Source organism: Mya arenaria, chromosome 7, assembly GCF_026914265.1.
Source record: "Mya arenaria isolate MELC-2E11 chromosome 7, ASM2691426v1".
Taxonomy (NCBI): domain Eukaryota; kingdom Metazoa; phylum Mollusca; class Bivalvia; order Myida; family Myidae; genus Mya; species Mya arenaria.
In genome coordinates this window covers 4,039,673-4,067,546 of record NC_069128.1, presented here as the reverse complement: position 1 = coordinate 4,067,546, position 27,874 = coordinate 4,039,673, and the positions used below count along the sequence as shown (strand labels likewise).

Genomic DNA, 27,874 nt, shown 5'->3' with positions numbered 1-27,874 from the left:
ATTTAGCATGCACTGAAAATCATGAAAGCCTACCAAGGAAATCATAAAAAGAGTCAGCTCCTATTTCAATTGATTTATAGTTTGTTCTGAGTAAAAGCAGTTCTATTTATATATATATATATCAATGCTGAAATTACCGAACAGTATTCTTCTTATATCATATCATTTAAAAAGGCATTTTTAAACAAACACTACTCAGGAAAGTTAAAAAAAAAATGAGGAAAGACAGATATGTGAATTTCAATAATGAAACAAATCATTTCATTGTGTTCACGGCGCACGAAGCAAGCTCTTTAACTCCTTGCTCTTGTACACTGTCTTGAATTAAGCAAACTCTGACATGATTTTTGAAAAATCGGATAACACGATGTTATGTGTTGGGCCAATACGTTTGTCTTGAAATTTCAGATTAGAACGTTTCAGATATTCGATTTTTTTGTTTTCATTTTGGTCCTGCAAACTTTTGTAAACATGGAAAACTGGTAATTGATTTATAGTTTGTTCTGAGAAAAACAATTATGTTTATTTAATATCTATCAATGCTGTATTTACCCTACATTATCCGAATTCCGTCATATCAATAAGAAAGGATTTTTGTCGGTCCGATTATGTTGTCATTCCTGGGTATTTTATGTGATACAATGTTTGGGGTTATTAAGTGGTATATGTTTGCCATACGCTCTCAAAATAATGGAATGCAATGTTGGTATGATTAACGGCTTAAAGTCTGAAGCTTCCCAAAAAACCGCTTCCTCGTTATGTTGGCATATTCCGCTATAATTTTAATTGTTTCCTTCTTTTTCAAAGCAATAATTAATCTAGTTAGATTTGAATATACAGTGACAAGGCGTATAACCCAAAATTAACCAAGATCCTGTTCAGGGACACATCGGCCATGGCCAACCAAGAGACAAAGCGTAACAAGACAATAACCAACCTAACCCGAACCCCGACCGATAACGCAGTACAACGATAAATATTTTATTTGCTTTGCTTAGAACCGATTTGTATCAATTTGTTCTGTTTTCCAATTTGTTTCTTAATGATAAAAAAGAAACTTTGATTGAATTATACCTTGGTTAGAAAAGCAATTATAATATTTGATTCATGTTTGTGTTGTTTAATTTATCTAAATTCTGTATTCGCCAAAGATAACATTAATTACTTTATGTCAATTAGAAGTGCATTTTTTGTCAGTCAGTTCTTCGTTTGTTTTCTAGAAATAACGCATCTACAGAAAATTTAACTAGGAAGCAAACTGGAGGCTTATGATGTTATTCCGGGTATTTTATATCCCTACAGTGTTTGAAGATTGTTTAGTGGCAAATGTTCGCAATACTTTGGCACGGAAACTAATGGAATGCAATGTTGGTATGATTAACGTCTTGGTGGATGGAGCTTCTTGATATACACCTCCTGCGTTGTTTTGGAATATCCCGCTATAATTTAACTGTTACACCTCTTTTTCAATTAGTTTAATATTTCGTGGTCATCCACAGAATCATGTCTCGGCATCAGAGTATAATGGACACAATGGTCAAGGCCAAACAATAGACAAGTCTCTACAAGACAACGCACAACCTAGCCAAAACCTGCGACCGATGTAGGGTTTGATACGCATTACTATGATGAATTGATAACACATTTGTTATTTGCTTGGACTAGATCTTGCTTCGTTTAATTTGGGATTTGGTCGACCATCCACCTAGTGTATAATGGTCGGAAATTAGCATTCGGGAACAATGGTAAGCGAAAACCGTTAAGGGGACTTTCCGCATTGGATTAGTATAAACTAATATTTAGAATATTGATTTATTTGGCGGGCCCTGAAAATCATGAAATGCTACCAAGGAAATCATAAAAAGAGTCAGCTCCTTTTTCTATTGTTGTCCTTAAATTAAAAATAAACAATCCTTCAAATTATGCTATTGCGTCAAGCCCCAAGCATTGGCTTGCACAGTCATTAACATTGTTTTGCATCATTATTAATTTCTTGAGAGATCATTCTTATAATTTCAGGGCGTCAAATTGGTTCGAAACTCGTTCATTACGGGCCAACCTTCGAAGATAAACAAAAGTGTTGTAATTCTTTATGTAATTGTCAGGAACACACGTGCTGGGTTGGGCAAATGTGTTTTCCAATTGCACTAATGGATGCGTTTGGAGATAAGCATACAGAGTGATGTTATTCTTTCACTATGACATTTGCATTTCGCGTATTTTGTAATAATGTTACAATTAATTCCAGTGTGTTCATAACGCTCGAAATTAGCTCTACCACTCATTAGTCTTGAAAACTGTCTTAAACTAAACATACGCTGATTATTAATTTCAAAATATTCGGATAACACGATGTTATGGCTGCGCCGACACGCTTCTCAAGAAATGTCAGATTAATGCATTTCAAAAGATTGCTTTTTTTTTGTTTTCTGCAAAATATTTAAAACATGGAAACATTCAATTGATTTATAGTTTGTTCTGAGAAAAACCAGTTCTATTTTTATATCTATCAATGCTGTAATTACCGAACAGTATTCTTCTTATATCATATCAGTTAGAAAGGCATTTGAAACGAACACAACTCAGGAAAGATAAATAAAAATAAAATAGAGGAAAGACAGATATGTGAATTTCAATAATGAAACAAATCATTTTATTGTGTTCACAGCACACGAAGCTCTTGTACACTGTCTTGAACTAAACAAACTCTGATCATGATTTTTGAAAAATCGGATAGCACGATGTTATGGGCTGGGCCAATACGTTTGACTTGAAATGTCAGATTAGAACGTTTCAGATATTTGATTTCTTTTGTTGTCATTGTGGTTATGCAATTATTTGTAAACATGGACACTGGTTATTGATTTATAGTTTGTTCTGAGATAAACAATTCATTTTATTAAATATCTATAAATGCTGTATTTGACCTACATTATACGAATGACATCATATCAATTAGAAATGATTTTTTTTCTGTCCGCTTATGTTGTCATTCCTGGGTATTTTATGTCGATAAAGCGTTTGGGGTTATTTAGTGGTAAATGTTCGCCATACTTTCGCTCTCAAAATTATGGAATGCAATGTTGGTATGATTAACGGCTTAAAGTCTGAAGCTTCCCAAAAAACCGCTTCCTCGTTATGTTGGCATATTCCGCTATAATTTTAATTGTTTCCTTCTTTTTCAAAGCAATACTTAATCTAGTTAGATTTGAATATACAGGGACAAGGCGTATAACCCAAAATTAACCAAGATCCTGTTCAGGGACACATCGGCCAAGGCCAACCAAGAGACAAAGCGTTACAAGACAATAAACCAACTAACCCGAACCCCGACCGATAACGCAGTACAACGATAAATATGTTATTTTCTTTGCTTAGAACCGATTTGTATCAATTTGTTCTGTTTTCCAATTTGTTTCTTAATGATAAAAAAGAAACTTTGATTGATTTATACCTTGGTTAGAAAAGCAATTATAATATTTGATTCATGTTTGTGTTGTTTAATTTATCTAAATTCTGTATTCGCCAAAGATAACATTAATTACTTTATGTCAATTAGAAGTGCATTTTTTGTCAGTCCGTTCTTCGTTTGTTTTCTAGAAATAACGCATCTACAGAAAATTTAACTAGGAAGCAAACTGGAGGCTTATGATGTAATTCCGGGTATTTTATATCCCTACAGTGTTTGAAGATTGTTTAGTGGCAAATGTTCGCAATACTTTGGCACGGAAACTAATGGAATACAATGTTGGTATGATTAACGACTTAGTGGATGAAGCTTCTTGATATATACCTCCTACATTGTTTTGGAATATCCCGCTATTATTTAACTGTTACACCTCTTTTTTAATTAGTTTAATATTTCGTGGTCATCCACAGAATCATGTCTCGGCATCAGAGTATCATGGACACAATGGTCAAGGCCAAACAATAGACAAGGCGCTACAAGACAACGTACAACCTAGCCCAAACCTGCGACCGATGTAGGGTTTGATACGCATTACTATGATGAATTGATAACACATTTGTTATTTGCTTGGACTAGATCTTGCTTCGTTTAATTTGGGATTTGGTCGACCATCCACCTAGTGTATAATGGTCGGAAATTAGCATTCGGGAACAATGGTAAGCGAAAACCGTTAAGGGGACTTTCCGCATTGGATTAGTATACACTAATATTAAGAATATTGATTTATTTGGCGGGCCCTGAAAATCATGAAATGCTACCAAGGAAATCATAAAAAGAGTCAGCTCCTTTTTCTATTGTTGTCCTTAAATTTAAAAACAACAACAATTTTTCAAATTATGCTATTGCGTCAACCCCAAGCATTGGCTTGCACAGTCATTAACATTGTTTTGCATCATTATTAATTTCTTGAGAGATCATTCTTATAATTTCAGGGCGTCAAATTGGTTCGAAACTCGTTCATTACGGGCCAACCTTCGAAGATAAAGAAAAGTGTTGTAATTGTTTATGTAATTGTCAGGAACACACCTGCTGGTTTTGGCAAATGTGTTTTCCAATTGCACTAATGGATGCGTTTGGAGATAAGCATACAGAGTGATGTTATTCTTTCACTATGAAATTTTCATTTCACGTATTTTGTAATTATGTTACAATAAAGTTCATTGTGTTCATAACGCTCGATGTTAGCTCTACTCATTAGTCTTGAAAACTGTATTAAACTATTTACGCTGATAATAAATTTCAAAATATTCGGATAACACGATGTTATGGGCTGCGCCGAAACGCTTCTCTAGAAATGTCAGATTAATGCATTTCAAAAGACTGATTTTTTTTGTTTTCTGCAAAATATTTAAAACATGGAAGCATTCAACTGATTTATAGTTTGTTCTGAGTAAAAGCAGTTCTATTTTTATATATATCAATGCTGAAATTACCGAACAGTATTCTTCTTACATCATATCATTTAGAAAGGCATTTTTAAACAAACACTACTCAGGAAAGATAAAAATAATTGAGGAAAGACAGATATGTGAATTTCAATAATGAAACAAATCATTTCATTGTGTTCACGGCGCACGAAGCAAGCTCTTTAACTCCATGCTCTTGTACACTGGCTTGAACTAAACAAACTCTGATCATGATTTTTGAAAAATCGGATAACACGATGTTAAGGGCTGGGCCAATACGTTTGTCTTCAAATTTCAGATTAGAACGTTTCAGATATTCGATTTTTTTGTTTTCATTCTGGTCCTGCAAACTTTTGTAAACATGGAAAACTGGTAATTGATTTATAGTTTGTTCTGAGAAAAACAATTATGTTTATTTAATATCTATCAATGCTGTCTTTACCCTACATTAACCGAATTACGTCATATCAATAAGAAAGGATTTTTGTCGGTCCAATGATGTTGTCATTCCTGGGTATTTTATGTGATACAGTGTTTGGGGTTATTAAGTGGTATATGTTTGCCATACTTTCGCTCTCAAAATAATGGAATGCAATGTTGGTATGATTAACGGCTTAAAGTCTGAAGCTTCCCAAAAAACCGCTTCCTCGTTATGTTGGCATATTCCGCTATAATTTTAATTGTTTCCTTCTTTTTCAAAGCAATGCTTAATCTAGTTAGATTTGAATATACAGGGACAAGGCGTATAACCCAAAATTAACAAAGATCCTGTTCAGGGACACATCGGCCATGGCCAACCAAGAGACAAAGCGCTAAAAGACAATAAACCAACCTAACCCGAACCCCGACCGATAACACATTACAACGATAAATATGTTATTTGCTTTGCTTAGAACCGATTTGTATCAATTTGTTCTGTTTTCCAATTTGTTTCTTAATGATAAAAAAGAAACTTTGATTGATTTATACTTTGGTTAGGAAAGCAATTATAATATTTGATTTATGTTTGTGTTGTTTAATATATCTTAATTCTGTATTCGCCAAAGATTATCTTAATTATGTTAGGTCAATTATGCGTACATTTTTGTCAGTCTGTTCTTTATATGTTTTCTGGAAGATATGCATCTACAGAAAAATATAACTAGTATGCAAATCGGAGGGTCATAATGTTATTCCGGGGTATTTTATATATCTACAGTGTTTGAAGTGGCATATGTTCGCTAATTGTTGTCACAAAATGACATATTCTAAAGGTCGATTAAAAACGTTTGATATCAAAATTTTTGTTTCAAAAGTTGTTTCTGAAAAAAACCCATTAAAAACAAACATATAATTGTTAAATACTTTGTTATGAAAAGAGCAATATTTATTTTGATGTTATGACTGATTTATTTAACATATGACATTGCTGTCATTACCAGAAGATTATGATTATTACGTAATTTCAATTAGAAAGACATTCTTGTCAGTCTGTTTTCCATTTGTTATCAGGAAGGTACGCAACCAGAAAATGTACACCTGAAGCAAACCTTAAGTTTATGATGCTTTTATATCCTTTTGGGTATTACTTTGTGGCAAATGTTTGCCATTCTTTCGCATGCAAACTAATAGAATGCAATGTTGTATGAATAACGACCTCGTTTCAAAAGTTTCTCGAAATCTCCCATTTACAGGGTTTATAATTTTAATTGTAACGCTTTTTTTTCAATAAGTGTAAGAAAGGTAGAGAGGAAGCAATTAGTATCACTTTTTTGTTTGTTTTCCACTCTGTTTCTTAAAGATATTTCGAACAAGAAAACTTTTGATTGATTAATACTTTGTTCTGAGAAATAAGAATAAAATAAGAGAAAAGCAATACTATTTGATTTATGTATGTTTTGTTTAATAAATCTAATTCTGTATTTACCAAAGATTATCTTAATTACGTTATGTCAATTAGAAGAACATTTTTGTCACTCCGTTCTTCATTGGTTTTCTGAAAGGTACGCATCTACAGACAACTTAACAAGTAGGCGAACCCACCGGAGGTTAATAATGTTAAGCCGGGGTATTTTATATCCACACAGTGTTTGAAGATTGTCTAGTGGCAAATATTCACTATACTTTGGCACGAAAATTTTTGGAGTACTATGTTGGGTTTTTTAACGGCTTAGTGTCTGAAGGTTCTTAAAATACACCATCTACGATGTTTTGGAATAGCCCGCTATTATTTAATTCTTACGCTTCTTTTTCGATTAGTCTTACATTACATGGTGATGCACAGAATCATGTCTCGGTATAGGAGAATCAAGGACACAAAGGCCAAACAGTAGACAATGCGCTACAATACAAAGAACAACCTAACCCAAACCTCCGACCGATAATACGATGCGGTCAAGGCCAAACAATAGACAAATCTCTACAAGACATCGTACAACCTAGCCCAAACCTGCGACCGATAATCTAGCGTTTGATACGCGATACTACGATGCATGGATAACACATTGTTATTTTCTTTGCATAGATCTTGCTTCGTTTAATTTGGGGTTTGGTCGACCATCTACAGTGTGTCTAATGGTCGGAATTTATTACTTCGGGACAATCGTGTGCGTAAACTCTTGACTGTCTGCATTGCATTAGAATAAACTAACCAAGATTTAGAATATTAATTACAATAATATGCTCTAAAAACATGACATGCTCCCAAATACCAAGGATAACATAAAAAAGAGTCAGCTCCTATTTCCATTGTGGTCCTTAATTTAAAAAAAAAATCCTTCAAATTATGTTATTGCCTTATCCCCCAAGCATTTGTACAGCCTACAAACATTGTTTTGCAGCATGGTGATTTCCTTGAGAGATCATTCTTATTATTTTAGAGCAGTAAACTGGCTCGATACTCGTTCATTACGGGCCAACCTTCGAAGATAAACAAACGTGTTGTAAAGGTATGTATATAAATTATGAAAATTAAGTTGTTGATATATTATTAAGTGATTATATCATATGACCAGTGAGATACTTCACTTAGGAGAATGACTTCAGGTAGAAAATGACTTAAGATGTATTATGAATACCGGCACTGGGTAACTTTGCATTGACCTTGCAAGAAAGCAATTTGGTGGTCGTAAAATCACAAAGTATAACATTTGTTTGTATTGATGTATCCCTGGAGACTGATTTTAAAGGTCCCCTTTTAACTTTGCCTTTTCGCACATACACAACCCAACAAAGAAACATACAAACAAAAAAAAATGTGTTTAAATGTGAATAAGTTAAATATAACAATTCATTACATTCTGTTTACAGCGCACGAAGCAAACTCTACATAGCATTGCCCTTGAACATTGTCGTGAACTACACAAACGCTGATTATGAATTTCTAAAATTATAGATAACATGATGTGATGGGCTGGGCCAAAACGTTCAACTATGCATGTCAGATTTAGAACTTTTCAGAGTAATGGCATTTTGTTCTTTTTAGTCTGTTTCTGCAAAATGTTTAGAACATGGCAACATTAATTAATATTTACTTCTGAGAACAGCAATACTGTTTGATGTATGTATGTTTCATTTAATACATTAAAATGATTAATTTACCAAAGATTATCTTAATGGCGTAATGTCAATTAGAAAGGCATTCTTGTCAGTCCGTTCCGTATTAGTTTTCTGGAATATAGAAGAAACAGGAGAAATTATACCTCTGAAGAAATCCTGAGGTTTATGATGTATTTCCGGGGTATTTTATGTCCTTACAGTGTTTTAGGATTATTAAGTGGCAAATGTTCGTCATACTTTGGCACACAATATAACGTAATGCAATGTTGATATGATTAACGACCTTGTTTCAGAAGCTTCTAAAAATACCCCATCTACGTGGTTTTGGCATATTCCGCTATAATTATAATTGTTCAGCTTCTTTTTCAATTAGTTTTACATTTTGTAATAATTTCGAGAATCGGAGAATGAGAATTGGGGGAAAAGATGTTGTACTTGGGCTAAACAATTAAAAGATAAATAAAATAATGTGTTTATTTGACCTCGGTTTAATTGTTGTTGTTTTTATAGTTTTATTCATTAAGATAGTTATTGCCATGCGTCTTACCTTTTTCATTTGGTGGTGAAGAAAAAGCTGGTGTTATTAGTTTGTTAAGTCATTTAACGTTCTGCGAGAAATAATGTTTAAGAGCAAAAGCCTTAGCACTTATCTTTAACTACAAAAGAACACATACTCATAGCTAACTCCTGTCCTATTGATACTAGTAGAACAATACCATTCAGAACAACACCCAATCCGAAATACTGAATTCTGTATGGGCCTAGTCACGAATTTAGAAGACGAAATCGCATAGACTAATGGTGATTCATGTGTTTGTTTATTGGGATCTGAAAAGATAGACTCCCCTTCCCTTTTAATGCTCCCCGTCTAAGACAACTCAATAGCGAAATTGAACATTGTATGAAATGCACGCTCATTCGAAGCTAAGGAAACGTTACATTTCTTCAAAAAATATGTTATGTCAGACTAACACCTTCTCTTATGTTTGAATAGGTTTTATACCGTTTAAGACGAACGTCAACAAGGTGTCTTAATCCGCCATCATCATGAAGATTGACTGTGTACAGTTTGCTTACAAATGTTGTAACAATCTCAAGAAATCCACGACTTTTGAGGAAAATAAACATATATTCTTGCTTAGTTAATGTACAACAAAATGACTCATGTGCTACGCGTTATAACATTATAATGAGATATCCGAAGCTTTAATGAATGAATGCATTTCGAAAGTGTAAACGGCATTTATTATATCTCAATTAACAACGGTTTCGCACCATGTATTCAAATTCCAAATTCAGTTCGAATTTTAAGACAATCATAACCTTAACACTGGACCAAGGTAGAAAGTTAGGCATGTGTTTTACGTAACAACAACAACAACAACAACAACAACAACAACAAAATAAATGACAACAACTACATCAACAACAGTATAATTTTTGACCTGTCCCGAAGGTCAATAAAACGCGTCCGTAAGGGGCTCCAACCTCCTCGTTAGAGAGTCCATTGTGTTATTACAAAACAACAACAACAACAACAATCGCAGTACATTGTCTTTACTGGGAGGCCAAAAGAACATGTCAGTTGTTGGTCTCCAACCTTCTGGTGAGAGCAACACCGCTTTAACTAGACCTCACAGCCCTCTAAGCTTTAGACCACTTATTTCTGAAACACGATCTTTCAGCCGTACATATGACCAAGGTCAAATCGAGCTATTGGGCTTACAGTTGCAAACAGATGAGGTATATTGAATGTATCTCTTCTATTTCTCTTCTGGAGATAGCAGGTTCAGAGAGTCATAAACACGTACACGTTGATTCCTCAGTTTGAGTACGTGTACATGTGATTTGAGATTAGACTAATTTTTAATCATCGTTAATATTTCAAGTTCAGAAATACTTGCCAAAATATGTTTTGCAGGAAATAATCTGCTAATCAAAACATCAAAGAGAATCAAACGTCTGAAATGCAAAAAACACAAATAAAACGTTAACAAATCTTGATTTATGTTTTACCAATTAAATATTCTTAATATCTTATTCATCCTGGTGTTCTGCGACTTAGATACTGTTATATATTTTTCAGTTCATGGTCTAGCTGTAGCATTTAATTTTGTATTAATTGTGATGATATTCGTTGCATTACCATTATTTTTACAGTAAGTGAGTAGTTACTTCAGAGGGTAGTTGGTGTATAAAACTAAATGGTAAAAAACGCCATCTTTGTCATTATGATGGTGTTGGTGACGAATTTCATTATTTGATAGAGAATAGTTATTCCAGTAACGAGTGGTAACTATAATCATAGAACTCTAAAAATAAAGTTTTACCAGAGACTTAAGCATAAGCACTAAGTGGTGTTCTTTTCTTGTGATCACATGATTAAGGTTTCAATATACTGATCAACTGCATAGTTTTTGCGCTACGGGCCACATGGTTTCAACTACGTTTATTATTTATTGTTTTTGTTATCATGACGATGATAACTATGTTCGATATGAAGCTGCACGCTCACAGATTGACCGTTTGGACAACTTAAAAAAATGTCTTAGAATGAGACCATTTTTGCGTTTATGTCTGAGAACCACTGACATAAGATTGCTTAATAAGGATCAAATCGCAGTTTTCCATATTTACGTTCGAAAATTTATGTTTATGCCGAAAAAAGTATTTTCTTAAGGCGTTAGTAACGCTTTATCCACAAACTTTAATTTTCAAACGTAAGTATGAAAACTGAAGTCTGATATTTTGTCACAGTCTTATATCACTGATTCCCAGATATTTACGCAAAGATTGGCTCATTCCAAAACAAACAAAATGTCTAAACGGTCAATCTGTGGAAGCGCAGCTTTAAAACACAGATCCTGTCGAAATATTGGTAACAAAGAGAAGGTTTCCATGTTGTGTTACTCGTTATCAGTATATTAGATTTTAAGGCACGTTTAGTTCCTATCTATTAACAAGTAAATAGTGCATGCCAATTAGCATTTTAATGAATCAGGGAATTAGTTTATATGATTTTCTCACGTTCATATGAAACATTCGCACCATTAGTTACAATATTCATGCAAAATACAGTCGAACCCCATTGGCTTGCACTCCCGCGGACCGGCGAACATATATCGAGCTTCGGAGAAATTAAGCAAGCGGGAATGCTTACATTCAGCACAAAAAAAATCGGTGCTATACATTCAGTTCGAGCCAACGAGGAGTTTGAGCAAAGCGAGTTCGAGTCAACCGGGTTTGACTGTAAATCAATTATGTTTTTGCAAGTATTCAACACTGACATGTTTCACTTTGATTAACTTTCAATCAGACATAGTTCCACTGATTGTGTTAGGTAATCGACCTGTTATGCATTTCATGCAAATTCTGGTATAAATTTAATCTTTTGCTTGGAATCGATCCAGGTAGTAAAGTTTAAATGATGTGATTTAGACAAAAACCTTGCATTTAAATCACTACTAACGAGTTAAAGAATGTTCATGCTAGGTGCAAACGTCAGAAATAACATTTAAATAGATTTTCATTTTTTTTCTTTGATGTTACTCTTTTGATGAACATGTGGTGGTGCAAGCTTAAGTGAATAGTTTAGTTATGTATTATCTGCTTTCTGGTTTATGTAGATTTATCAGTGCAATAAAAATGATTTGAAACTGTGAAATAACAATTTGATATATATTTCACTGTTTTGAAATATCATCCCGCTTTCACTTCCGAGTTAGAGGTCAGCGCGCAGAGACCTGAGACACCATTTTAACGACGTCATTTGCTGCGTATTTACGTTTTGTTCGCGTACAATTAAGCCCATTTTCCAGTAAAAGTAAAATAAACAAGCATTTTAATATCACTTTTAAGCATATGATGAACATAAAGAAAATGTAATATCGCATATATCCCATCTCGTGAACACCCAAAGTCAATATTTCACTACGCCACTCGTGAAATAAAGCGTTTGGTGCCCACTTAGTGAACTATATTCCAATTTCACACTGATGCAAACAATATTCCACTATTTATTTTCTGGTTTATTAAAAGTGAAAAGGGAAATACTGCTTTATTGGATTGACACTATATTGAATATCATATTTCGAAAACGTATTCAAGTTGTAAGTTTTAGGTACGGATGCATCGACAAGACTTTATTGACTTTACTTATGTATTGTAAAATAAGAATATGTATATCATACAAAGTCGCGTACTTTTCGATTTTGAGATAATTTAAGAAACGAAATAACGTGGTATGATATACTCGTATATCTAAGATTCAAATAACACTCCGCCCTCAGGTTAAGTATAGCGCGAGGTTAAGTCATTTTAAAAAACCATGAAAACTTATTTACGATGTAAAATACACAAGCCGATTACTTAATATAATTATAAAATACGTTAAAGGTTGACATTGGTCAAGGATTTGAAGTTTTAACAACAACAATAACAACAACAACTAAAACAATACTAACAACCAACAACAATAATGAAACGTCTAAAGTAAACCTAGATATTATGTATGATGTATCATTCAGTTTGTCTTAAGATTGTAAACTTTTGCATTCGCGAAGCAAAGCATTTTCATAACTCCCGTACAGTCGAACCCGTTGGCTCGAACTGGATGTTAATAACCGATTTGATTCTATAATGAATGTACCAATTCCCGCTTGGCTTGATTTATACAGGGCTCAGAGTATTTACGACGGTCCCTTGGAGATCGAGCCAACGGGGTTCGACTGTGTACTGAAAACCGTCCAGAGCAGTGCAATTGTTAGATTGTTTGATCACACATTGGTTATACTATAAGTATCATCATGTGTTTCCGGTAAGGATAGAAAAATCCGACCCGAGGGCACGTGCGTAAGCAAGCCTCGTTACCGGTCACGCAGCGTGCCCGAGGGTCGGATTTTTCTATCCTTACCGGAAACACATGATTGATATTTTTTCTTGCATACCTAAAATTATGAATTTGTGGAAAAATGACGTAGAAAAAACGAACTTTTGTACAATTACACCAAAAAGCGCGTGCGACGTTGTTTACTGACGTCATAGAGCGCATTAATTTTAAATAACTAAAAATAGCGTTTTCTACGATGAATTATTTTTAATTTTAATTAAAAGTCTTCAAACATATATATTTGATTGCGCTTTATTGAAATGGCATACTATATATTTCATAAACCATACTGAAATAAATGAAATAAGAAGTGGCGCGTTGTTGCGCGTGACTCATCTTACATGGGGTATGTAAGATGGGTTTTACCAGCACTGGTCACATGACCGGAAACACACGTCCGGTATGCAAGAAATATTCTTCTGGTATAAGCGAATGATAAAAGTGTTTATACCAGCTGCATACGTATGATGATAGTCCAAGATAACTAGAATGGAAAATATGCATTATCAAATACACAAATCAATTCCTATCTTACACGTTTCATGAATTTGAGATTGGCAGGACTAGACAAGTTAGCAATAATTCCAGAGTTTACACAGTGAAAGTTTGCAGCAAAATGTGTTTTAACCATTACACAATCCTCTTAGGACTCAATTCTTGGAACACCACACAAAAATGTTGTCTGTTTAGTTAAAAAAACCTCTTGCTTTGAATTTAACTTGCAAAAACCCACAGTCATAACTCTGACAACCTTTATATCTATGCCAGTAATTGATTCGACAAGTCTACCCTGGGATACTAAAGTATTTTTCTTATCATGCGAACAGCTCAAAACATGTAAACCTTACAGGCGCAATATAAGTAAGGCATCGCATTGAACGGCTTAACGATTTAGACGTCGTTATTTCAGTATTTTTGTGTGTGTAGATTTTCATAATTTTTAGCAGATTCCCTAAAATCTTTGGATTAACGTTTATTTGCAATATCTGTTTTGAATTTTCTAGTGAAATCTGAAGAGAATTGTTTGTTTATGATTGAATGAGGTTTCTGGGATTTTCAAAGATTTCTACGAATTCTTTCACGTCGTTAAGTTGCACAAGGTCTGCAAAGTAAACAGAGTGATCCGTGCATTTTCCTTCTGTTTTTCATCTACTCCTGTTAAAACTAATGGAAAGTGGCACTCGTTAGCGAAACCAAAGACATTTCAATGTCTGCATTGTGAATTGTCTATGCCTACAGTACTGCGGTAAAAAGAGGGTAACATTTTGGCAACTTGTTAAACTGTGAGATGCTAAATAAGTGGCGAGAATTATTCCGCCATTCCGGAGATGTTGTGAAAAAAAACAGGAATTGTTACTAGTGAGTTTTTATAATGGACAATTAAAGAATGGTTGTTTTGCTTTATAGTGTTTTTAAGAGGTGCAACGTGATTATGAATAGTGCATTGGATGAAATTCTATGAAAATGAATACTGGTGCATTTTTTGGAGAGGAAAATTATTTCGTAAACTCGTATAACCAGTACTATCTTCATGTGTGTTCGTACTGTTGATCAAAGATTGTATCATAACCGCTAAACGATAAATATGATTCCATCATGATTCAAGCCTTAATCCACGATACCAGGAAACTATTTCTCAGACAATATCGTATGCTTTACAAAGTCGCCCGAAGGGAATATTTGTTTCATAATACAGTTCTGGACGTTGTATAATAGGATACAAAATATATCTTAGCACAAGACCAATTCCCAGAATAGACAATTTGTTTCGTATGTAAGGGCGAACAAAGGAACAGACTATGAACTGTTTTAGTAATGATATTTTGCTTGTGTCAATCAATATTTCATTATTGTAATGGGCGCTTGAAATGCAAACTTCTATTATCTCCTGGGTCCAAATTTGTCTTTTTAACAGACGATATTTTCGACGAAATTGTACAAGACAATAAATGCATACACCACCGTACTTATGCTATTGTAAATGGTTAAGCATTTCAATACGTATTATTTCAGGAAAAAGATCGTACTGATATAAAAACTGAACTCTACAATCATGTGTATGATTAAATTACCAGATATTGTAAAAAAAACACACACAATATAATTCGTAAATTAAACTGCTTGAATTTTTATTATACGCTATTCACAACCTCACGTTTTATTCACTTCGTAAGAAATAAATCTTCTGCAGCAAGTTGTGTACAACTTGGATAAGTTGTCCACAGGGTGTGATTAGATTGGTTGATAGCAATTATTGAAAAAATATTGGCCAATCGATAAACATTTTGGCTCACTTTAACCAGACCAACAAATAACCAGTTCTATGAATTTGGCTGCTGGTCTATGTGAAAGAAAAGCTCCTAACACTTATAGACACAGAGACGTAACGTCTTTGACGTCAGAAACTCGTGACGTGATGTCACATGGTTAACGTAGTGGGGAGATGCCTTCTATGGTTAGATTCTTTGGTGACTTAGCTAGTGGAAATAGTGGTGCCTTACCCTCTGGTTTAACCCCTGGACATTTGGGGCGTAGACGTAGCACATTAAGGCGTGGCTCAGAGTCAGGAGACCAATTACAGCACACGATCCATCTTACGTCACACGTGTCAACTCCAAGTGCGCATGAATCTGTAGGGGACAGCACCGGTGCTCATCTGTAAGTTGCAAATACATGCTTTCTTTAGTTCATTTGTCTATGTCCCAGCTCTATTGTAAACTGATCTGAATGGTATTAAAGTACATGTATGTGTAATAGTAGATGACATGTCATCAAATACATTGTAATGTACAGCAACCAATTTTATAAACTATTGATAATTTGTCCACATGATATCTTTCGGCTAGTTGACTCATTAAAATCATTTGATTGGCTAGTAGTAATTATTGGATAAATATTGACCAATCAATGAATATTTTGATAACTTTGGTCAAACTGAAAACTTAACCGGTTTTATTAAATTGGCTGTAGACGCTTATCAGGAAAGTAGTTTTCAGTTTTATGTCTAGTTATGCAAACAACATGTAGCGGACTTATGAATGAGAATATATGCCAACGTTCCGAGATTTGTGGTCAGTTTGTAGAGAATGCTTTAATAAGAGTCAGGAAGGGACAGAAATTAAATAAGTGTTTAGGTATACTGTACGCAAAACTAAATAAATACTTTCAAACTGAAGTTTTTTATACTCGTTGTAATAACGCTTTTGAAATTGAAGACCACGATCAGCAAATGTTTGAAAAACGTATAAACGCTTTAAACTTCAGGGACTGTAGTTACTGTAACAATTCGGAAGTGGTTAAACAAAGCATCTCATAATTCGATAATGTAATGCAACTATCATCATTACAGGGTATGCGGTTCAAAGGCATTTAAAAGCTTTTAACATATGAAGAATGGTTATAACAGAAAATGGATATAAGAGCTTGATATTAATCAAACAACAAGTGTTAATAAACAAACAGCGAATGGTAAATATGTTTCTTTTTATTAAAAAAATCGTTACTCACGCTATTCAAAATCGTGGACTTCAAAGACAATATTTGAGTATATATCAACATTTGCTGAAGGCGTCCAGCCGTCAGTATCTTTAACACTCGCTATGATTTGCCACACTTAAGTTCGGCATATAAAGAAGTGCATTTTACAAAAAAACATGAGCGAATCCCTTTAACCTGAGTCTCCTCCATTTGCTTGCATATCCGGTTCAGAGGCAGGTCCCGGATTGGTCATTAAATTTGGGGTACTTGGATGGTGGAGAGAGCGGGCCTTAGGACGTGCGCCCTGTCCCACGGGAGCCGAAATTATGGCACGAAACAAATATGGGTGAGGGAGGGGGTTGTACTTTTTTCATTTTAATCAAAAATTGAGTATCCTCGTGATTTCTACGCATAATTGTTTCGTCAATACTGACATGTGAAGTGTTCGTGGACAGTTTGAGAAAAATCTGCTAATGAAGTCGACGGTTTAAAGTAAAACCTTATGTTAATGATTGTCATATATCGATTGTGTATTTAAAAACACTTTGAGCTGAAAAATGCACTACTTTACGTTGGAAAATAATCATAAAGCTTATTATCTTATCAATATGGTTTAAAATGAGTCACAATATGCATGAATCTGTTCTGCATCTATGATCTGGAAACCAGAGCTTCAGTGAGAAATCTCTGCGTTAAATTATAAACATTTAACAACTCTAAAGAGCGTACAAGACAGTGATGGGTAACAGAAACATTCAGAATATATTGAGATTAAAATGCAAATGAATACTTTAGGTTTAAGATATATTCAGTTACAATCGGACAAAGATCTAAGGTATACATCCCAATGATTGCCAAGCATAACCTAAGTGTATCACTTTAATGTCAGTTTAAAAGGCACTTAAGCGCCTATAAACCTAATAAAATACAAATTAGTGATACACTCCATGAACTGTACTTTTAATAAATAATCGGAGTTAAGGTTGGAACAAAATTGCAAAATCAAGCGACAAAGGTGAAAAACTATTTTGAAAAATTTGATTGTATATGTCATACCAAGCTGTACTTTTACATAAACTGCATACACTAGTACTTATTATATCTGAAGTATACGTTTTCGATCTTAGCTTGTCGCATTGGATTTCCGTCACAAATGTATGTTTTTAGTTATTTTTTAAATGAACTTGAAAGCTCTTAACGGATACACACCAAATGTATGTCATTATAGTGACTATCATTGGCTTATGTTAGTGGATACATCTTAAGAGTAACAAATATAATATGAATTTTATGAAACTTTTAAGTTCATGTTTAGATTCCGTAAATTATTCAAATCGTGACTGCGACACATATCTGGCACAATAAAAGCCCTATACAGTACATTTCGTGTCTCTGATGCGGCAAATGTGTTTCTTCATCCAAATCCAAAAAGTGCCATTAGACGGTGCAGGTTGCTGCATTAAATTCGTTATTGTTTAGTTACAATGTAGACATGTAAAACCAAGCTCCGGGGCATATGGTCTGTATATTGTTTTATATATCTCAAAAGTCTAGAAAGAATGGTGCTCTCAGCAGCACTTTATTTCGTTTATACTTAAAGCGCACTGGAAAATATACTAAACAAACCTTGTTTCCATAAGGGTTCAATGAAATCGCATGTTCCAATTTCATACTCACACACACTATGATATGTATATACGTTAGTATATGTTATGTCTTTTACATGTTCAATCTTTAGCACGGATATTGCGCGTGCCCTTTTATGCGCATGCGTGTAAAGTTGTTAACACGGGATTAGCAAAATGAACCAAAGAATATTTGAACAGAATTTAGTTCAATTGAAAAAGGCAAAATGGAACAAATCAACACGGGAATATTGTTATGTGAGATCTGAAAGTATCAAAACAATAAGGCAGTGTTGCGCATTGTGGTGGTTGCTTCTATTTTAAGATTGATACGTAAATCTGACTTATATTTCGGTTGCCAGGACATGAACTCAAGTCTCCTTCTCTTCCGAACATATTTCATGTACTCGGAAAGATATCATAATATAGCATTAATACATTTTTGTTAACATAATCACGTTGTCGAAACTCGTTTCCGTTTTAATACAAACGGATTTTCAACAAATCTGATAAATATTATTGAGGTGTATAAAGGTTCCATAATCCTTAAGACACCTTACATTAAGCAACGGATACATATTTTACCCATCGCAAAATATGTACCTCAAACTTCAATGAACAATGAAATAGTTTGACCCCTCAACCCAGTTTATAATGATGAAGGCACTCAACACAAAGCTATTATCTTTGCAACATTTACTTGGGCACCCATTATGAAACATGTTATGTAAAAAAATTACGTATAATAAATTAGGCGAAAGAACATTGATGGTAACAAACTATGCTCTTTGTGAAACTGAAATATGTGTTTCTACATGCCTTTTACAAAACGTTTGCTACTTATATTTTTTGTAATCGAAGGTTACATCAACCGTGTAAAATATAATGCTGTCTCCGTCAATCAAGCAGATTAACCCGGACAGAAACGTATTTATCACTTGCGCAGTAAATTGGCTTTAAACAACACTTTATCACTCACATTTGACATTACATATATTATTTCATTTTTTTCCCATTGGGTGATAGCTGTCACATGTTACTGACACAAAAACTCTTAGCGAGAAAACTTCTGATATTTGGCTTACAATCCATGTAGGTTACATTGCATTCTAACCTGCTCAATTGCTTTCTTATTTTAATGGAATTGCTAATGCTATTTAAACATTTTTTACTGTGCTTATATCTGTAGTTCTTATTTTATGTTTATGTTAGGTTTTCAGTTGCTATGGAATTTATCTCTGTAGTTCGTATTGTATAGGCGTATTAGTTATACATTTGCTATTGAATTTGTTCCTGTAGTTTTTATTGTTTGTTTATGCAATTTATACAGTTGCTATTGGATTTGTTTTTTGTTTTTTTTTGTAGTTTTCATTGTATATTTGTATCAGTTATACATTTGCTATAGAATTCGTTCCAGTATTTTCTATGGTATGTTCATGTAATTCATACAGTTGCTTTTGGATTTATTTTTGTAGTTTCTATTATACTTGTGTTAATTATGCAATTGCTATTGAAGTTGTTCCTGTAGTTTGTAAAACTTGATTTGTCTCTGTTGTTTAAGTCTCTACTTCTAGACGTGTCTCTTTTACTTAATTGCATTTTAAATTAAGTATTGTACTAAACGTGTCTCTAATGTTCCTATTGCATTCTTGAAGTATATGCTTCAAGACCTGTTTCCATTGTTCCTATTACATTATTTTAGTCTCTGCTACTAGACTTGTCTCTAATGTTCCTATTACATTCTTTAAGTCTCTGCAACAAGATTTGTCTCTAATGTTCCTATTACATTCTTGAAGTCTCTGCTACTAGACCTGTCTCTTTTATTTAATTACATTCTTAATTAAGTATTGTTCTAGAAGCGTCTCTATTGTTCCTATTACATTCTTTAAGTCTCTGCTACAAGACCTGTCTCTTTTATTTAATTACATTTTTGATTAAGTATTGTACTACACTTGTCTCTATTGTTCCTAGTACATTCTTTAAGTCTCTGCTACAAGACCTGTCTCTTTTATTTAATTACATTCTTAATTAAGTATTGTACTACACTTGTCTCTATTGTTCCTATTACATTCTTTAAGTCTCTGCTACTAGACGTGTCTCTTTTATTTAATTGCATTCTTAATTAAGTATTGTACTAGACGTGTCTCTATTGTTCCTATTGCATTCTTTAAGTCTCTGCTACTAGACGTGTCTCTTTTATTTAATTGCATTCTTAATTAAGTATTGTACTAGACGTGTCTCTATTGTTCCTATTACATTCTTTAAGTCTCTGATACAAGATTTGTCTCTAATGTTCCTATTACATTATTTAAGTCTCTGCTACAAGATTTGTCTCTATTATTCCTATAACATTCTTTAAGTCTCTGCTACAAGATTTGTCTCTTATGTTTCTATTACATTCTTTAAGTCTCTGCTACTAGACCTGTCTCTTTTATTTAATTACATTCTTAATTAAGTATTGTTCTAGAAGCGTCTCTATTGTTCCTATTACATTCTTTAAGTCTCTGCTACAAGACCTGTCTCTTTTATTTAATTACATTTTTAATTAAGTATTGTACTACACTTGTCTCTATTGTTCCTAGTACATTCTTTAAGTCTCTGCTACTAGACCTGTCTCTTTTATTTAATTGCATTCTTAATTAAGTATTGTACTAGACGTGTCTCTATTGTTCCTATTGCATTCTTTAAGTCTCTGCTACTAGACGTGTCTCTTTTATTTAATTACATTCTTAATTAAGTATTGTACTAGACGTGTCTCTATTGTTCCTATTACATTATTTCAGTCTCTGCTACAAGATTTGTCTCTAATGTTCCAATTACATTCTTTAAGTCTCTGCTACTATACCTGTCTCTTTTTATTTAATTGCATTCTTAATTAAGTATTGTACTAGACGTGTCTCTATTGTTCCTATTACATTCTTTAAGTCTCTGCTACTAGACTTGTCTCTAATGTTCCTATTACATTCTTTAAGTCTCTGCTACTAGACTTGTCTCTTTTATTTAATTGCATTTTTAATTAAGTATTGTACTTGACGTGTCTCTATTGTTCCTATTACATTATTTAAGTCTCTGCTACTAGACCTGTCTCTTTTATTTAATTGCATTCTTAATTAAGAATTGTACTAGACTTGTCTCTAATGTTCCTATTACATTCTTTTAGTCTCTGCTACTAGACCTGTCTCTTTTATTTTATTGCATTCTAAATTAAGTATTGTTCTAGACGTGTCTCTATTGTTCCTATTGCATTATTTAAGTCTCTGCTACTAGACTTTTCTCTATTGCTCCAATTGCATTCTCTAAGCCTCTGCTACAAGACTTGTCTCTATTTTTCCTATTGCATTCAAGTCTCTGCTACTAGACTTGTCTCCATTGTTAGTATTGCGTTCTTAAAATAAATGCTATTAGACTTGTCTCTTTTGTTATTGTAACATTATTTTTGTCTCTAAATCGTTATTATCACATTCTTGAAGTATCTGCTACTCGGCCTGTCTCTATTGTTCTAATTGCATTATCTACTATGCTACCAGATTTGGTTCTAGTGTTCCTATAACAATCTTTAAATCTATGTTACGTGGCCTGTCTCTATTGTTCCTTTTGCATTCTATAAGTCTCTGCTACTAGACTTGTCTTTATTGTTCCTATTACTTTCTTTAGTTCCATGTTACTAGGCAATCTTAAGTCTTTGATACTAGACTTGTTTCTATTGTTCTTTTAACATTCTCTTAGTCTATGCTATTTGACTTGTGTCTTTTGTTCCTATTGTATTCTTAAGAATATGCTACTGGACGTCTCTCTATTATCCGTATTGCATTCTTAAGGTCTATGCTACTAGACTTATTTCTAGTGTTTCTATAACAATCTTAAGTCTATGTTAGTGGGCCTGTTTCTATAGTTCCTATTGCAATCTTTAAGTATATGCTACAATAATTTTTTTCTTTTGTTCCTTTAACATTCTATTAGTCTCTGCTATTAGACTTGTGCCTTTTGTTCGTATTACATTCTCTAATTCTATGCTACTGGACTTGTCTTTATTGTTCGTATTGCATTCGTTAAGGTCTCTGCTACTAGACTTGTTTCTATTGTTCCTAGTACATTCTTCAAGTCTCTGCTACTAGACGAAGCTTTATTGTTTCTATTACATTCTTCTCTGTTCTACTAGACGTGTCTCTATTGTACCTATTACATTTTTCAAATCTCTGCTACAAGCCATGCCACTTTTATTGTTTCTATAACATTCTTTAAGTATAAGCTACTGGACTTGTCTCTACTGTTCGTATTATTTTGTATAATTCTATGTGACTAGACTTTTCCCATATACATTCTTTACGTCTATGTTACTGGGTCTGTCTTTGTGAGTCCTAGTGCATTCTTTACGTCTATGTTACTGGGTCTGTCTTTGTGAGTCCTATTGCATTCTTTACGTCTATGTTACTGGGTCTGTCTTTGTGAGTCCTATTGCATTCTTTACGTCTATGTTACTGGGTCTGTCTTTGTGAGTCCTATTGCATTCTTTACGTCTGTGATACTGGGTCTGTCTTTGTGAGTCCTATTGCATTCTTTAAGTCTGTGACACTAGACTTGTATCTATGGCTCCTTTATCATTTTTTTAAGTCTATGCTTCTGGATTGGTCGCTATGGATCCATTTGCTTTTTTACATCTAGACTGCTTGATCCTGTAGTTTATTCTCATAACAAGTACGTACGATCAGGACAATAATAATTCTGACAAGGAACATACAATTTCTGTTCTGTTGCGCATAATATAGAGGTATAATTATTGTATCATAACAAATGGTATGTTATCATTTATGAAAGGCAGTGGGTTTTAATTAATATATATTATATAAATGTATTTTAAACGACTGCGTTCTCACCGATATGTTATAAGTGTGTGAGTTAAGCCTCTCAGCCGGGTTGATAAGATTTCAAATGAATTACACATTATAATAATCACTATCATCAGCAAAGGCATTGAACTCTATACCATTATGCGGTTTACGTGTAATGAACTCTTTAAAACGATAAATTAATTCATTCAGGAAGCACAGTATAGGGTTTAATATCTCATGAGATTATAAATGATATTTCAAAGGGATATGTTGTCTTCTCTATTCTATATCTTCCCATCCACAATCCCTACCGCGAAAGCGTGTACATCTTGTAAATGCTTCGTTGATGCGTTGTTAAGATAAGTTTTCCAACAGACTCTGATTTGTCTGACAGGTTTTAGGTGGAACTGTTTGTGAAATCCATTGTTCTTTGCAATTGGTCGGTGTTTCACGAAAATATCATTATATCTACCTACCTGTACCTCAGACTAGCAGTTTTAGAAATGTGATTAACTACCATAATGTGAGCAAAGAAAGGCCGTACCAAATTTTGGCGGCACGAAAAAATATGTTCCCGTGAACAAACAAATATAACTGTCTTTCAAACAAAATCCCTTGATACAGCGATTTCACCAATGATAATCATAAAGAACACATCACATACAGTTGCTGGTCCGAATATCTGGAAAATGAAACTTTTCCTTGTAAATGAAAGTGTTATATAGTCCTCTGTTGACAAAAACGACGTTACGCCTAGAAATTTACAATATTTAGCTTTACGTTCTTAATTAAAACGGGGCCCTGGGGCTCATTTCATTAAAGGATCTCAGTCGTAACTTAAATAATCTTAGATTTGTGAGAACGACACAAATGGCAACAAGTTGATTATTTTAATTTAACTTTGAGTTTATTATGCATACATGCTAAATTTAAATTCATACGAATAAGCAGCAAAATAACTTAGATAAGACACTAATATAATTTCGATAAATGACTCAAACTGACTCAGATCTGCATTTAAACGGACCCTTAGAACAAACAAAGGAAATGACAACTTACTTCTAGATAAATGTATAACACATTTCAAAGACATAACGATTTGGTTCGAATACAGACTTTTAATTACAATTGAATTTCTATTGTTCTTTCATGTTTTTGTTTAGATTTTTTTCCCTACATATAAAAGTATTTAGCCAATAGTTTAGACAATAAAGAGATTGCCGACAGGTATTTCAAAAAACAAAACAAAGCAAAAATATATCCTTATGCTAACCAAAGTAAGTTGTAACATTGGGTAAAAACCTCATCCTTGATTTTTTGGCAATAAGATTTGACCCATAATGAATAAAAACTCATCCGAATTAATCAGCTATGCGACCGCACATGGTTGTACCTGTGTCAGAAGCATACAATGCAGCGTTATTACCTTGTTACCGTTATCACAGCCGAGTCCTCTGTACATTATGTAACCAAATCTACATTGGTAATTGTTATGTATCGGATTTGTGCTTTTAGGTGAAAACTAATACTCCCAGTTTCCCTCTATGTTGGTCCACCACAACACCCAAGGATTGGGATGAACCAATCTTATACTCTCGGCCATGAATAATACTTCTAAATAGTCACGAATGTGTTTTAATGAAGGTTTTTTTCTATTTCTTTACTCCCCTAATCACTGAAAAAAATGCGATACTGTCTTTATTCTAGCATAGCAACAGGTTCATACCACTGTAGATGCTTACGAAGGCACTTTCTAATGAAGGGTTATGTCATTTTGTCTACGTAAGCTACCGTTTGGATATCATTAGCGATATTACAGATACTTTGTTTGACGCGTTTTATGGCAGAAATGGTTAGTGTAATGGTTTTGACTCTGCTAACCTTTTTGTTACAAGTGTATGCTCGTGTTATAGTTCAATTTTGACGATCTACATACAATAGATCGGGCGTACCTCGACCTCAGGGCGATTTGTTTTGTAGATCGATCTACGTAAAACTCAAGATGCATTTTTACTCCCAAATAAGTTATACACAATAAATAGACTTGTTTAAATTTATTATATTGAACAAATATCGAAATCAATGGTTCTGATGAAGGATACCGTGTTGAATTTAAAAGAAAGGTGCAGACAACATGGTATGTCTACCTCATGATATGATAGTTGATCACTGTATATCTTTAAGCATTTACCAGTCATTTAATACTTGTGCGTATTCTGGTATAAATAAATAGTTAACATTTTGTTACAAGTTATTAATAATTTCCATTAATGCATTATTTAGTAAGTAGTTAAAGGTTTATCACTCAAACATAAGACACCCTTACGCTTCGGTAAGAATGAGCATATCTTAGTCTCTCGGCGATGGAAATTTTTAAAGTCACGAGTTTGTGTTTTATTGAAGGTTTATTGTATTTCTTAACACACCCAATTACTACAACAATACGAGATTGTCTTTATCCTAGCATAGCAACAGGTTCATAACACTGTAGATACTTACGAATGAAGTGTTACGTCATTTTTTCTACGTAAGTAACCGTTTGGATATCATTAGCGAGATCACAGATTTATTGTATGACGCGTTTTATGACAGAAATGGTAAGTGTTATGTTTCTGATTCCGCTAACCTTTTTGTTCCAAGTATATGCATGTGTTTTAGTTTAATTTTTAATTAGACACTGACTGAATTGGTGTTTGAGGGTGCATTCGTCAGAATCGATCGTCGTAAAATAAATGAACACAAAAAATGAACAACCCTCGATTGCAATTGGCACACTCAAAATGCAAACATCGACTGGTCTTTGAAGACAGTGAACCTTAAACAACAAGTGAAATAGCCGGTATCGATTGTATTTTATTTATACACAACTTTTTGTGATTCCGACTGAGATTATTTCACAAGTGATCAACGATTAAATAAGATGATCTTTGACTTCTTGTTTCAGTAATTTAATAATTGTTAAACTCACATTTTCACACCCTGGACTACCTTGTATACTTTTATCATTATCAGAATATACAAACTCAACAATGCAACATTATGAGCCTGTTTGGCTTGTCTTTATGGTTTATATTGTATTATTTAAGCCTATGCTACTGGTCCTGTCGTGTTGGTTCCTAAAGCACCTTCATACATCTTGCTGGGTTCGCCTTTGTAGTTTCATATAATACAAGTAGGATCAGGATATTGACATGGGAAAAGCAATTTCTGTTCTATTCTGCATAGAATAAAGGTATAAATATTTAATCATTACACATAGCTGTGTTATCTTAATAAAAGGCATTCAATATCATCGTCTGAAGGTTGTAATGAATTTAATCTAAATGGAATTTAAACGACTGCGTTCTTACCGATATGTTATTAGTGTGTGAATTAAGCCTCTCAGTCGGGTTGATAAGATTTCAAATGAATTAAACATTATAATAATCATATTCCACAGCAAATGCATTGCGCTTTATACCATTTTGACCTTTTCGTATGATGCACTGTTCAACTCTATAAATTCATTCATTCGGGAAGCGTAGTAGAGGGTCTTATATTTTGTGATATTATGAGTAATATTTCAAGGGATATGTAGTCTTCTGTTCTCCTGTAATTTCCGTCCACAATCCCTACCGCGAAAGCATGTACATTTGTAAATCCGGCGTTGATTCGTTGTTAAGATATGTTTTCCAACCGACTCTGATTTGTCTGACAGATTTTAGATGGAACCTGTTTGTGAAATCCATTGTTCTTTGGATGATGTTTCAAGAAAATATAATCATATCTACCTACCTGTACATGTTTCGTAAAACTATTTCTCGTCTGGGCACAGAGTAGCAATTTAAAAAATGTCGATAACTGTCATAATGTGGGCAAAGCAAGGCCATACCAAATCGATTTCATGTTTGGCGGCAGGAAAAAAAAAGTGTCTTTGAAAAAACAAATTATAATCCTCTATCAAACAAATTCCCATGATAGGCGAATTCACCAATGAAAATCATTAAGAACGCATCACATACAGTTGCCGATCCCAATATCTAGAAAATGAAACTTCTCCTTGTAAATGATAGTGTTATATAGTCCTCTGTTGACAAAAACGGAGTTACGTCAAGGAATTACGATCTTATCCTTAACGATCTTTACTCAAACGGACCCCTGGGGCTCATTTCAGTAAAGGACATCAGTTGTTACTTTTATAATGTTTAAATTTTAACAACGTTTCAATTGTCAACAAGTTGATTGTTTATAATTATTTTACATGCGTCTATTTCTCATACTGGCTGAAGTTAAATTTACGCAAAACGTAGGAAAATAACTTAAATATGACTCTAAGACAATTTCAATTTGCGCCTGAAATTGACTCAGATTTTTATTTAGACGGGCCTCTTGAACCAACAAAGGAATTGACAGTTCACTACTAAATAAATGCAAAACAAAATTCAAAGACATAACGATTTAGATCCGTAAACAGACTTTCATTACTGTTACAATTGAATTCATATTGTTGTGGTTATTTAACGTTTTAATGTGTTTTTTCCTACGTATAAACAATACTTGTATGATATTTTAGACAAAAAAGAGATTGTTGTCAGGTAAATCCAAAAACAAATCAATTAGTTTAAAACAAATCTGGCCTTATGCAAACTGAAATTTTAATATTT

At 33.6% G+C, this 27,874-nt stretch overlaps 1 protein-coding gene across 10 annotated transcripts in view; it reads left to right on the top strand.

The window, feature by feature from the left end:
* The window catches only part of LOC128240333 (innexin unc-9-like), a 361,166-nt gene that overhangs the window by 269,188 nt on the left and 64,104 nt on the right, over positions 1-27,874 (top strand). The window contains exon 1 of one of the 10 annotated variants that reach the window (XM_052956934.1): positions 15,683-15,958. The exons of the other annotated variants lie outside the window; for them this stretch is intronic. Coding sequence (XP_052812894.1) covers positions 15,744-15,958 — 215 coding nt within the window. The 5' untranslated portion in view covers positions 15,683-15,743. Of the gene's footprint in view, positions 1-15,682; positions 15,959-27,874 lie in introns of those variants that run through there. 10 annotated transcript variants of the gene reach the window in all.